General features: G+C 36.6%; 1 protein-coding gene across 2 annotated transcripts in view; it reads left to right on the top strand.

Annotated features, from left to right (window-relative positions):
• The window catches only part of inpp5a (inositol polyphosphate-5-phosphatase A), a 243,586-nt gene that overhangs the window by 65,403 nt on the left and 164,884 nt on the right, over positions 1-13,299 (top strand). For both annotated transcript variants that reach the window (XM_028467693.1, XM_028467694.1), the window contains exons 3-4: positions 5,037-5,137; positions 7,852-7,939. In XM_028467693.1, coding sequence (XP_028323494.1) covers positions 5,037-5,137; positions 7,852-7,939 — 189 coding nt within the window. The remainder of the gene's footprint in view (positions 1-5,036; positions 5,138-7,851; positions 7,940-13,299) is intronic.

Genomic DNA, 13,299 nt, shown 5'->3' with positions numbered 1-13,299 from the left:
CTCAATAAAATTCAATAGTTATGCTAAATTCACTGTATTTTGGTGGTTGTGAGAACAAACCCAGTAACAAACGCATTTCAAAAAGCTCTGGTCTTCATGTTTTTCACAGAGTCATGCCATAAAATCCTTTAGATCCTATCCTAGGCTGCCACTGCGTCACTGAATATTCCCGCTGGTTTGCATGAAAGCCAAGCCTTGATCTTTGTCCTACATGACATGTGTGCAGTGTTCTGAATGAGAGGCTGAATGTGATATTAACTTTGCTGCTAGCAGTAGTTTGCATAGCTTGACATTCAAATAATTTATCTCTCAGGCAATTTGCTTTGAAAACTTCCTTTGCCTCTAAAAGGCCAATAAGGGTCTTCAATCTCTGCAGCCAGTCTTGTGATTTTGTGAGGAGCACATAAACTGCTTTCATTGAATGATTTTTTTCTTAATTATTTAATATATGTTTTGATTCTGTAAAAGTATGTATTATATACAGTAGTTGTTTATAAATGATTAGATTTAAAGCAAATCTCAATTTTTTACTTTTTTTTACTTGTTACATTGTTCTGTAAATTTGCTCTCTGTTTTTCCTTGAAAAACTTTTAAGTTTAACCCTAATAGCAAAAACAAACAACTAGAGTACTGGAAAATGCAAAACCAATATCTCAATGAATTAACACTTTCTGCTTTTAAAATTACATTACATTTTCACATCTAAAATTGTGTTAGTTTTTAGTAATCAAAGTTGAAAAAAATATATAAATTGTGGAATAAAATGGTTCAGATAAGTTCCATTAATGTAAATCAGGGATGCAAAAATAATTTTTTTGTCCACTCGCCACAATGGCACATAAATTTACCTACATTTGGCGGGTGGCTGCTGCTAATTTCCATGCCTGTTGTGAATTAAAGCCATCAATATTTTTATTGAGAATGAGATCCAATACTATGTTTTTAATTCCAATTGAAAAACAATTAAAAAAAGAACATGAAAAAGCTTGTTACGACGCCACACATTTGAATATATATGTATATTTTTATGTAACTTATCAGATATAAAATAAACAAGGTTCAGCAGAGCAGTAGTTTATATTAAACAGTAAACACACAATTTGAGTTATTTTTGCTTTTCATGTGCCTTTAAAAAAAAAAACACATGAAAGAAGTTTATAAATGAGGAAATAAATTAATTGCATACAATAACATTAATAGAGTGACACACATGCACAAATATATTCCAAAAAAAAGCAGCCCATCCATGATCTTTGAGTCAGCAGCTATTGTAGCCTTTTTTTAATGTGTAAATTATATTACTGAAGCAGATTCTAGTGTTGATGTATTCAATTTAATTTGTGTTTTTAAGGAACCTATTTACACTTTTATTTGGGAATTGTTTTATTTATTTATTGTTTTTGTTTATCATAATTTTGATCGTTATTGTGATACATACCAAAAATTTTCCAGATAGATCTTTTAGTCTATAGTTAGTATAGCCCATCCATGCTGGAAATATAAACATCCTGCAGTCATACTGTACTGTACAATGTTGCCATGGATGCATCAGTCACTTGAGAATGTGACCTTTCCTTCTGTGATTCGATACATGCACTAATCTTTACAACTTTCAGCCTATATAGGTCATCACCTTTGGGTCATGGAGCTAAGTGACAAGCCATAGGTTGATGGAAAATCCATAGTGTTACTGCCATACATTACATTTATTTGACTGGGCCTGTAGTGACCATAATGCAAAGCTGAGGTGAGGCACTGGTGAAGTAGCTATGCTGCTCATTTAGGATGCCCCCACCCCCATTTCTACTCTACTACGGCATGATGTTGATGCATCGCCTTGCCTGCCGTCAATGGGTTCAACCTGATGAGTGCTTGTGAGTTCTCTGAATCACTGCCCGCCATTGATTTTCCATTAGGAGTCGGCCACTCTGAGCACCTCTGACTGGGTGCTCACGACCGCCTCACCATGAGTAAGAAAGAACTTTAAAGGAAAGCAACATGATCATGTAAGGAACTAAGGAACCAAATGCACAAGACAGTGATTAAAACAGAAGAACTCGTATAATGTGGGAAATACTTTGCACCACATGCTATACATACAGTTACTAATCACTGGAATATGTTACATAATGCATGGAAACTCACAGATCTTATGTCATCAAATGACTTTAAAGCTAAAATTAGACTATTTGAAACTGAATCCATGATGAACCTTATATATATTTTTAATTTAATTTAATTTTAATTGGGGTGTAATGATTTGGTTTAGCAACGATTCAATTTGAATCACGATTCGATTTAAGGACGATATTGGTTCATTTGGAAAGAATACATTTTCAATAAAAATGCATATTAATTATGTTTACCTGACTCTTCTGCTTGTTTTTATACATACAAATAATACAATATTAATATATAAAATTAAGTGCAACCAAGAATGGTTATCCTTCTAGTCTAGTCTTCTGCAGAGCTAATGCTAACGAGCTAACGCTATATGTGCTGCTGCTGCTGCTGCTGCTGCAGTGAACGCTGTCAGAAGGGCCTGGTGGTTGACAATGGGCACAGTGAGCGACTATTTTAGAACAGTGGTTCTCAACTGGTCCCACCCTGGGACCCACATTTTGCCACGCACATTAAATTGCGACCCACTTTTTTTTCCTTTTTTTTTTAGAATTCAACCAACAAAATGTTGTTTTTCAAAAATTGTTGAAAACACATATATAATATTTTTTCCAACATAAATCTACATATTTTACTGTGTAACATGCATTTCACAGCATGCCTATCAAAAGAAAATTTTCTTTCAAAATAAAATACAACATGACAGACATTAAGCATCTATACTATAAATCAAGGGAGGTCTGTGTGTGTGTGAGTGTGTGGAGCAAATATCTCCCAGTTCGACCTGAAACTCTGTCGATGGGTTCCAAATACCCCGAGTGTGTGTATCTGTTATTTTGGAGTAATTTGGTCATTTCAAAATCTTTATTTTAGTTTTATTTCACTTCTGGACGGCCCCGAAATGAAACCTATTCAGCTTTTGACCTCAGGGTGTGAGGGGGCGCTAGCGCACCATCTGTTGAGAGATGACTTCTGGCATCCGTCTTGGCGAAACAGATAAACTGTGAATCAACTGCTATTCATCCACGTTCCAAATACCCCGTGTGTGCATCTGTTATTTTGGAGTATTTTGGTGAAGCAAAACGGTCAAAACATTGATTTTATCGGTAACAGCGCTACTTCCGGTTCCGGGTTAATGACGTCACCATGTCGCAGGTTGTTTGGGTTAAAAAACTGCTAAAAGTCAAGCCCCTTATCCACAGAGCGATCTAAAAGCAGGAAAATGTTATTGCACCATCATCAATCATAAAAAGAGATTCATGCAAAATGATCCATTGCCCAGTTTTGTGAAACTTTGACATTGAAGTAAAAGTTCAGTTAAAATGTAAACAAAACAAATAAATTATGATAGAGCACTGAGAGTCAGTTATCCATTCTTGTCAATAAGCAGTTTATCCATGAAGACAGTCTTAACTTTGACAGCATTTTTTTTTTTGGTTTAGGTCAGAATTTTGACTGAAATACAATGTAGTTTTAATCAGAATTGGACTCATGAGGACATTAAGATTTTAGTTAGTAGATTTGTTACAGATAGGGTGAAATGAAATGCATAAAAAACAATGGAAGTGAACATCTTCCAGTGCGACAGATGGCTTTCTTTGGTGCTGCAGCAACTCAAGATCAATGTCTTCAATAAAACAGTTTCTGACCTTTGGCAAGGTGCCTATTTGGGCAGATTTGAGAAGCGTGATGGGGACAGACATTAAAACCCTTGCAGACATTGAAATACATATAGCCAGACATGGAAAAAAACATGTTTTTGAGTCCATTCAAATAACTACACTTTTCTTTATATATTTAACCTACATAGTTGAATATATCAGCTCAAAAATAGCTTGTTTTCCCTGGCCTTCAGCAGAGCTTAGATAGTTTTTTAAAGAGTTTCTTAAATCTTTAATCTTTTACTGATGGTGTCTTATTGTTGCATGTCTTAATGTCTTATGGTGTTATATTTACTCTCTTCACTGTGAAGCACTTTGGTATGCCGCTGGCTGTTTTAATGTGCTATATAAATTAAGCTGACATTGACAAAGACATATCAAATTTATTCACTAAAAGGCATGAGTGGTTTATCAGTTTGGTTCATATTCGGTAGAACTTCACCTCCAATACAGTGACTTCAAATTTAACTTTGCTCTTTCGTCCACTCAGTTCAGCTGTCCTACATTCTCTGTGTTGAACATTTTACAGGCGCAAAATGCATCTTTAAATCAGGCTGTCTCAACCACATCTGCACACGCACCGATTTGCACTGTAATCTCAGCAAATATCCCGCAGCCGCTTAGGTAATAGTGCATCCAAAGTGTTTAAATATGCAAGTGATTTTGTGCCCTTGATGTGAGGGCTTAGTAAATTAGCCACTAAAACACTAAATACACACCAGACAGGTGCAGTTTTAGGAACTATGTGACAGGATATTCATTGGTCATGCTGATTTCATACAGCTTTGTTGCAGATTGGCTGTAGAACCTTAATGGCACAGGTTCTTATTGAACTTTCCTGTTTGCTGGAGTCCTGCCCAGACTTAAACAAGCATCCCTGGCATATTCCTGGAACCACAGGCATTGTGTTGGTAACCTGTGTGTGTAACTGTGTTAATGTCATTATTAATGGTGACGTGTAAGCATCTGTCACACCCGCTGTACATATATACGGTAGATGAAGAGAGGCCGACTATATGCTTGTGGAACACGCTCACTAAGTGCCTTGTGCCAACATTAGCGTGGCACTTTGTCTTGTGTAAATACAGTAGCCCGACACTGTAAGGTGCTAGAGAAGAGTTGTGGAAGCTTGGGGCCCAAACACATGTGGGTCAAACAATTTGATGTCCCTTTGGTTAATCAGTTAATGCACTTGAATAGGAGGAAGTCCTTATTTACCAGTTGATTTGACCTATTGTTTTCTTCTCTTGGCAGACCGTACACACACAAAAGCCTCACTTCTTGGCTGTGCATTGTCAGGAGGTTGGTGGAAAAAACTATGAAGCATCCATGTCCCATGTGGATAGCTTTGTCAAGTGAGTATGACACTGTAAGAGACTGAGTGATGAGTTGAGCTGGTGTTTGTAGCTGAGCAGAGTACTCCCCCCACTGTTCTCATCCAAACTGTGCAAGCTTAGTCGTTTTCCATCATGTTTTAATGGTACTACTCAGAGAGGTGTAAAGACTACTCATATTCCCTACTCAAGTAGAAGTACTGTTACTTGATTTAAATTGTACTTAAGTACAAGAAGTCATACATAAAATACTCGAGTACAAGTAAAAAAGTAGCTCAATTAAATAGTACTCAAAGTAAGAGTTACTACTTTCCCCCCCCGACTTTTATTTTTGGTAATAAATCTTGCTACGGTTCCCTTGCATACAGCAAACATCTCGTGTATACATTTTAAAAGGAAGAGACAAAATCTTGCACAAAGGGAACTTAATTTATTTTCCACAAAGGCATCTACATAAAATAAAAGGTTTGTCAAAATCCACAATTCTTTTAAAAATAAAATAATAGCAATATATTCAATTTAAAATAAAAATGATCAGTCTAAGTATAGCTACATTTATGAACTCTAAAACTGAGTAATAACCTTCATTCAATGCTAATCTGGTTTGTCGGCTATGATGTGACGCATTTGATTGTTGTTGTGTGGTCATTTCGTTTTTTGTAGTTTCACAATGTCCATTGGTCAGATATTTACAATTTACTCCGTAATGGTTGGGTGTAGAAATTATTTTGAAATGTACTTAAAGGATCCCTGTAGTGAAAATGTATATAATAAAAATATAATGTTACCAATAAACAAAATATGTGAAAAAAACACATTAAAAGGACTTTTTAGAACGATTTTATGCCGCCAGGTATCAACTATAGAGAGTTACCGTTTTTCACAGGATATGATGCACATTTGTTGATTACTGTTAGCTATTGCGTCTCTAAGCCAAATAACGACACTAAGTCAGAGTTATCCAGACTTTGGCTCCATGATATTGGTACAGGATTCACATTTAAAATGTTTCCGTTTTAACAAAATTCAATGATAGCAGTGGTTGTCTGGTGCTGATCCTCCCATCAATGAACAGATATCCTTTCGTGAAGCTTCCATCTAAGTTGCTTGCCATATTGTTGCACTTCCAACACCTAAACTACACAGCCTTGTTTTTGCTGCTAACAGCTCTCTCTGTTAAACTAATTCTCCATTCTGAGTCGGTGCAGGGCCTCATACAAGAAGCAGGTAGTTGCTAATCCTGTCATAACTTACAACCTGGATGGTGTTCTTTTTCTCACTGAAGGGGAGTTTACACATGGCCATACCAGCCTGTCATTGCCCGATCTTGTTAGATCTTAGGCCTGGTTAGTAGGTGGATGGGAGACCACTGAGAATTCCCGGTGCCACAGTGGGGGACAGTCACCTCGGTGGTATCTGTCATTGTGTCTTTGGGCAAAACACTTCACCCACATTGCCTAGTATGAATGTAGAGTGTGAGTGAGTGTTGGTGGTGGTCAGAGTGGCCGATGGCGCACTATGGCTGCTTTCTTTCCATCAGTCTGCCACAGGGCAGCTGTGGCTACAATAGTAGCTTACCACCGCTAAGCGTGGACTGAAAAAAGAATGCCTTAATTCTGTAAAGTGCTTTGAGTGTCTATAATTAAGCGCTATATAAAATCCAATGTATTATTATCATTATTAATATTATTACACATGGCTGCTTAGCACCAAGAGCGAACAGATACCACACTTCCCACAATGTAAACAGACATGTTGCGCCTCTACCTCCCACAATGCACCAGTTATTTAAAGCGACAGGCCGGGCCGATGATGCAAGTTAGTCATATCCTGTCCAAAATGGCGGCTCTCCCTAGTTTAAGGCCCGACTGTTCAAAATCATTCTAAAAAGTGCTTTCAAACGTAGGGTAGGCGATTTTCAAAAGCTAGCATGATTTTGAATGTAGCCTCCCTGAAGGCTCCGCCTTTACCCCCCTCCCCCCTGTACTCCGTCTCACTCACATGCATGCTCACAGCTGCTGCAGAAGCAGACCTTTGCTCATCGCTTGTATTGTGTAGAAACCTTGTTGTTTCATGTCTCATTCAGCAGTATGTAAACAATAAACTTTACCATCATATATGTTAAAAAATGTGACCAAAAACTCTGTTTTAACTCTGTCAGTGGTGACGCGCTTTGAGTGTGAGCTCATGTATGCGAGGGGTTGAGCACAAGCAGGAAGACAGGGAGACGTGATTGGTTAAAAAAAAAAAAACGGTTCATTTTTTTCCATTGGTCAAAATTTTTACAGGTTTACAGCTTCTACAGATGACAGATTTTCTCCGTTCCTTTTTCAGATTACATCAGGTCTTAATTTCTGTCAGGACATAAAGATAATTTCAACCCAAAACTTAAAAAGTGTATCTGGAGGAAATCGCCTACCCTAGCTTTAATGTGTTTTTTAAAAAAAGGTGCACAATTTTTTGTTTATTGGTAATATATTAAACACATTTTTTGCTAAATACATTTTCACTACTGGTACCCTCTAAGTACAAGTCAAATTATTGGTTTCAAAATATACTCAAAAAAGTACCAGTACCCATAAAAGCAACTCTATTACCATGAGGTGAGTACTTGTAATCCATTACTTTCTCCTCTGGTACTACCGTAAGCTGAAGATGAATATGGAAACATACGATTCATAGTATTTTAGTTGGATTTGAAAGGTCCCTGTTTAAACTCTTTGTGTGTTCATCAGAGAGCTGCTGTCTAGTGAGGCTATGAAGGAGTACAGCAGAGCCCGTGTCTACCTCGATGAGAACTACAAATCCCAGGAGCATTTTACAGTAAGTGACACATAATGTGTGACATATTCCATAGTGAAAGGGTCCTTTCTAACAGCTAAGGATGTTTAGGCAGGTAAAGATACTGTATTTTTCACACACTTACTAAGCCTTTACTGTGTGTTTGTATGGTACTTAACTGCACAGGACACCATGAGCTGGATGAGGCAGTAGGTGAAGTTACTGTAAAACCTTTGGTAATACCAACCACCTGCACATCAAAAAAAGGATATTGCAAGATGTAAACAGGTTTCTTATGAAAATGTAAACTGCTTTAGATATGTGTTGGGTGTGTAAAACTTTGGTGGAGTCAACAATAGAAATGTTAGTATAATGCTGCTGTGGTATCATTAATTCACCACCAGAGGGCAGTATATATCTGAAAATATATTAAAATGATTTTACTACTTTTCTTTGAGGCTGGTCCAAACTACAATTTAAACTGAATTGGTGAAATTTATTCAGCTCAAGAATATGTTTAAGATGACAATCAGTGAATCAGATATCTTTGCTCTATAGGTTTAGGCCTATGGAAAGTTATCTTAGTCACTCTCTAAGTATAAACGCAATAAAACGCATAATTCATGCTATATAGGCATTCATGTCCAAATGATCTGGTAAAAAACAAAGAGTGTCATTATAACAGGCCTTAGAACGATCACACTTTACGACTCTTTAAAAGCGTGTTAACCAACATAGTTGCTGAAAATATTATGAAACATTGTTGCTTGCACGAGGGAAGTATTTTCTGGTTTGCATATTTGTATTTTAAAGTTGAAAATCACAATAACCCATTGTTGCACTATGCTTACCTAATTTAGCGGATGAATCTCTGATTGTGGGTGTTTACTGGAAGCTTTGTTTTGACAAATTTGTTTATAGTGAATTGTAAAATTGTCTGTCAACCACTGAACACTGTAATGCAGACAGACAACTGGTGGCCCGGGGGCCACATGCTCTGGCTAATTTTGTGCGGCCCCCAAAGCAGAAATGTAATTCAAGTGGTTGGAATTTATTTGAAGCCCAACATAACACACAAAACTCCAGACACAGAAAATGACAATAAAATGCACAAAATGTCAACTAAAGAACACTAAATGATAACAATGATGCACTAAACAACCACTTCAACACAAAATGACTATAAACACAACAACATATAGAAAAAGACTTTAAAGACACACTAAATGCCAGCACAAATGACAACAATAAAACAAAAGACAGAACAAAAACACAAAATGACTCGAAAAAACAGGCAACAAAAATTCTCAGACTCGTGATTATTCTAAATGCTGACAATAATAATGATGATAATGTGACCCTCGGATCCGACAATCACATTTTTGTGGCCCCCGCTCTGATAGAAGTTGCCCATCTCTGCTCTAATGTCACTAGTTATGGGTTAAATGCACTTTTGGTCTGTAGCTGTATCCCATTCATGGCCTCTTGGTGGAGCCAAAAGCTTGAAACTAAAACTGTCAGATCTGTCCTATTGTTTTCAACTCTGCTGTGGGTTGTGAAAAAGTAGGATTTAAAAGTAGTTTTTGTGACTGGTTGTCAATAGAAGTCCTCCAAAACTACCAGAAGGTTAGCTCTATATGCCCAGTAGGTTTAGTGGAAGTTCTTTAAAACAGACCAGTAAGGACCACAGCTACTGTATACACGCATGTGTGTGTGCGTGTGTTTGTTCACTCAGTTTCGGTTCTCCTCAGCGGCTTTTGGCATTATCACCACGCTGCACTGCACCCACACAAATGCTCATAAATCACAGTCAGCACATAGTCACGTTTGCTCTTTTCAAAAAAATATTAAAAACATTGGCCTTTCTGAAATATAATTATCTGCCATTTCATATGAGCACGGCTAATATGCCGGATTTACCAGCTGTTTGTTTAATGGTGTTTGTCTATAGATTAACCTTTTTTCTGCTTGTATTTTCATTTTCAACAAATAGAGATGAAGGCGTCTTTGTGTGTCAGTCAGCAGAAAGAGAAACATCTGATGTGCTGTCTATGATGTTGATATTGAAATCCTGGCAACAGTAAATATGAAGAGACTTTCCGCTTGTAACCACGCAGGACTTGCCATTTAGCTTTAATGACATCACTCATATTTGTTTTCTCAATCTTCGATTTTTTTTGTTCTTTCCCACTGCGCCACGGGGTATTTTGGTAAATTGTCTGCACTGCCTGTCAATGTGTAAATCTTGTGAGAAGGGATGCTTTTTGGGATACTGTGTGCATGTGTGAGAGAAATCAGGACTTTATTTTATTTATTATTTAGTTAATTGTGCCATTTTTTTCTTTGAGCAAACCTGATACCCTGTCTGGGAAAAACTGAAATCTTTTTATTCCAACTATCAGTGAGAAATTATACCAATCTGTTGAAACATTTACACTTTTCAAAAGTTGTTTATCTTGGCACAAGTATTTTTTTTAAGTTTTCTAGTTTATGTTTTTTATGTTACTTAAAAGAAATACCAAAATATCTATATCCTATATATCATGTGCAATTATGCATATAACACGGACATAATTAAAATAAGTATCTTTACATTTTTGCTTAATCGTGGCTGAACCAAAAAACTCAAACTCAGTTGTTAGAATAATGGTATATTAGAGATAAGGACATTTCGTGAGGTAGATGGTTGAAACTTTTGATAAAAAGCTGTCAATCATTTTAAAAAACAAAAAAGTTGTAGTAAAACTAAAATGTAAGGGATTGAGACCAGAGTTACTTTGGATGTATTAATAATGGAACAGGAATAAGTTATAACTGCAATTGAATGAACCAGTGAAAAGGTATGAATTTAAAGATTGGTGTTTTCTTCTTCTTTCTAAAACCCTGCTTTTGAAGGCATAGACACATTATTGCTGTGTCACTCACTACTGTGAGAACATGGAAAGGTATTGTACAGCAGGAATACGCCTTCTCAAAAGAAAAAACATTAAATTCTTCACATTAATATACATCGAGAAACCATCAATTAAAACATGATGTAATAAATAATCACAATGTTATTTGTTACATCAAAGTCAGGTTGAGCAGTTGCAACAAAATGGTTAATAATGTAACCTTTATTGAGAAAGGTAGAAATTCATGTTATTGTTCAAAACTCAACAAAAGAAAAGAAAAAAAAAAGAAATATGAATTGTGCAATCACACATTTTAGATTAGTAATAATACAATGTTCTTTGAGTGAAAGGATATTTTTTTAAATGTTTATTTTTATGCTCAATGTTCAGCAAGGCTGTTCTCTGTTTGGAGTATCATTTGTCATTGAAAATAAAATTTTTAGAATATACTTTATTGTCACATGTACAGGTACATATAAAAAATTCGTATTTGCATATAAACCATCCCTGAGGAGCAGTGGGTATCTACGGTGTAGCGCCTGGGGAGCAGTTGGGGGTCAAGGGGCTTGCTCAACATCCCACCGTCATGGCCCAGGTTGGATTCGAACTAGTGACCGTCCGATTACAAACCCGTCAAGCCTTCCTTAACTATTATTATTATTATTATTATTATTATTATTATTATTATTATTATTATTATTATTATTATTATTATTATCTTCTATTCACAAATTCATTCATTTATTTTCTTTTGACATCAAAACATCACAATCTGTTACTGGGAGCATTTCATAGGTAGATATACTGTTTTATTTCAAAGAAATGCAATAATACAAGAAACAATATTACAATAAATGAAATAAAATACAATAATTACATGTATTACTGCAAAATCAAAAGGAAGTGGGTGGAAATATAAATGTAACATATAATCACATTTTCAGCATCCTGTTTTCCAACCATTGCTGCTGTTAATAGATTAATTTGTCTCGTCTTTGTAGGACTTTGATTATAATTTTCAACATTAAAAATTGTCATCCAACTTATAGATATTTTCTTTTAAATTGCTTGATATTTGTACCCTCTTTAATTTCTATTGGCAAACTGTTCCAGAATCTTATTCCACGTCCTGAAACACAAAAGCTTTTCCTTGTCTGCACTCACAGATCTAAAGTTAATTTAACTTCTCAGTTTGTAAGCCCCTTTTCTCTCAATAAAGACCTTCTTTTTTAATGTTCATTTGATGTTCAAATGACCCTAATGATGATGATACCCCTCAGTGATGATGTCTGATATAAGTCATCATGCTACTTGATGCTGATGAATATGAACAATGAGATTCTGTGCAGGCTGATCCCCCTTTTCTACTCCCAGAGGAAGCGAGCAGTAAATGGGGAAGAGCTTGACTGACACCTCACGGTCTGCGGGCCAAGGCCTGGTGTTTTACAGCTCTGTTAAAGTATACAGCAGGTAAAATGTCAATTAGAAAGGCCCGCCCTGATAACTCAACTCCCAATCCTCTTGTTCTTGGCCATTAATATTTATCATCTGGGCCCAGCCCGAGAGCTGCAGCCCCGTTGTCATATGGAGTGATGTGCACTACACACGTTTGCACGCTGGTGTGTCTGCACGACTCAACAGAAAGCACCCGCAAATCTGCATGCACTAACACACACCTGCTGCTGCCACATGGTTCTAATCAAGCTGTCCACGCACACAGACAGTGACACACCACAGCTCAGTGCCTCCTTAGCCCTTGGCTGTTCCAGAGCATTTTAATGGGAAATTAAAGGCATCCCTCATGTCTTTGGTCTGCAGGACAGGAAGGAGAGCAGGGACGGAGGATAAATCAGCCTCTGAGCTTTGACAGGGCCTCGTCATCTCATGTGTTGCAGTGTGTATGCATGCACATCTGTGTTGTCTCTGAGAGGTGGTGTCAATGAGTTAAAGCACTTTGTCTTAGATTCAACACAGCGGGATGAGAGTTGAAAACTGCTGCCATGTCATGTTTAATCTGAGTCAGACTTCTAATACAGATCAAAAAATACGGATAGGACAAACTGCTAATCATTGCATGTTTAATTTTCAGTTGCAAAAGAAGGTAAAATTAGGTTTTCTGATTGAGTTCATTTCTCACAAATTTAGTATTTTAGCCAGGAAGTCCTCGGGAGCAAATACTGCTCATGCTTAGAGTTACAAACCTAAATACCTCAATTGTTAAATGAGATACAATAACTTTAAACTCAGACTGTTACATATTATTAGTCAAGCTTTTTATTTAAGATCAATGAAATGAATTAAGTTTTTGGCAGTTTGAAATACAAATTAGTGCAAATAATTTGTATCACTACTTGGCTTTCTTTGACCTAACATTAATTTGATGTTCTTGTTTATTGTTTAAGCCCTTACGGTCCTCCCAGATTTTGGAAAAATGGCTGTCCAAGACATTCCCAAACTGGAATGATATCTTTGTTTGAACCCTTTGGGGCATATGGTGGTGGCCTCTTT

Source organism: Gouania willdenowi, chromosome 15, assembly GCF_900634775.1.
Source record: "Gouania willdenowi chromosome 15, fGouWil2.1, whole genome shotgun sequence".
In the NCBI taxonomy this organism is placed as follows: Eukaryota; Metazoa; Chordata; class Actinopteri; order Blenniiformes; family Gobiesocidae; genus Gouania; species Gouania willdenowi.
Note: the sequence above shows the minus strand (reverse complement) of the source record. Positions and strands in the feature narration are given on the sequence as shown.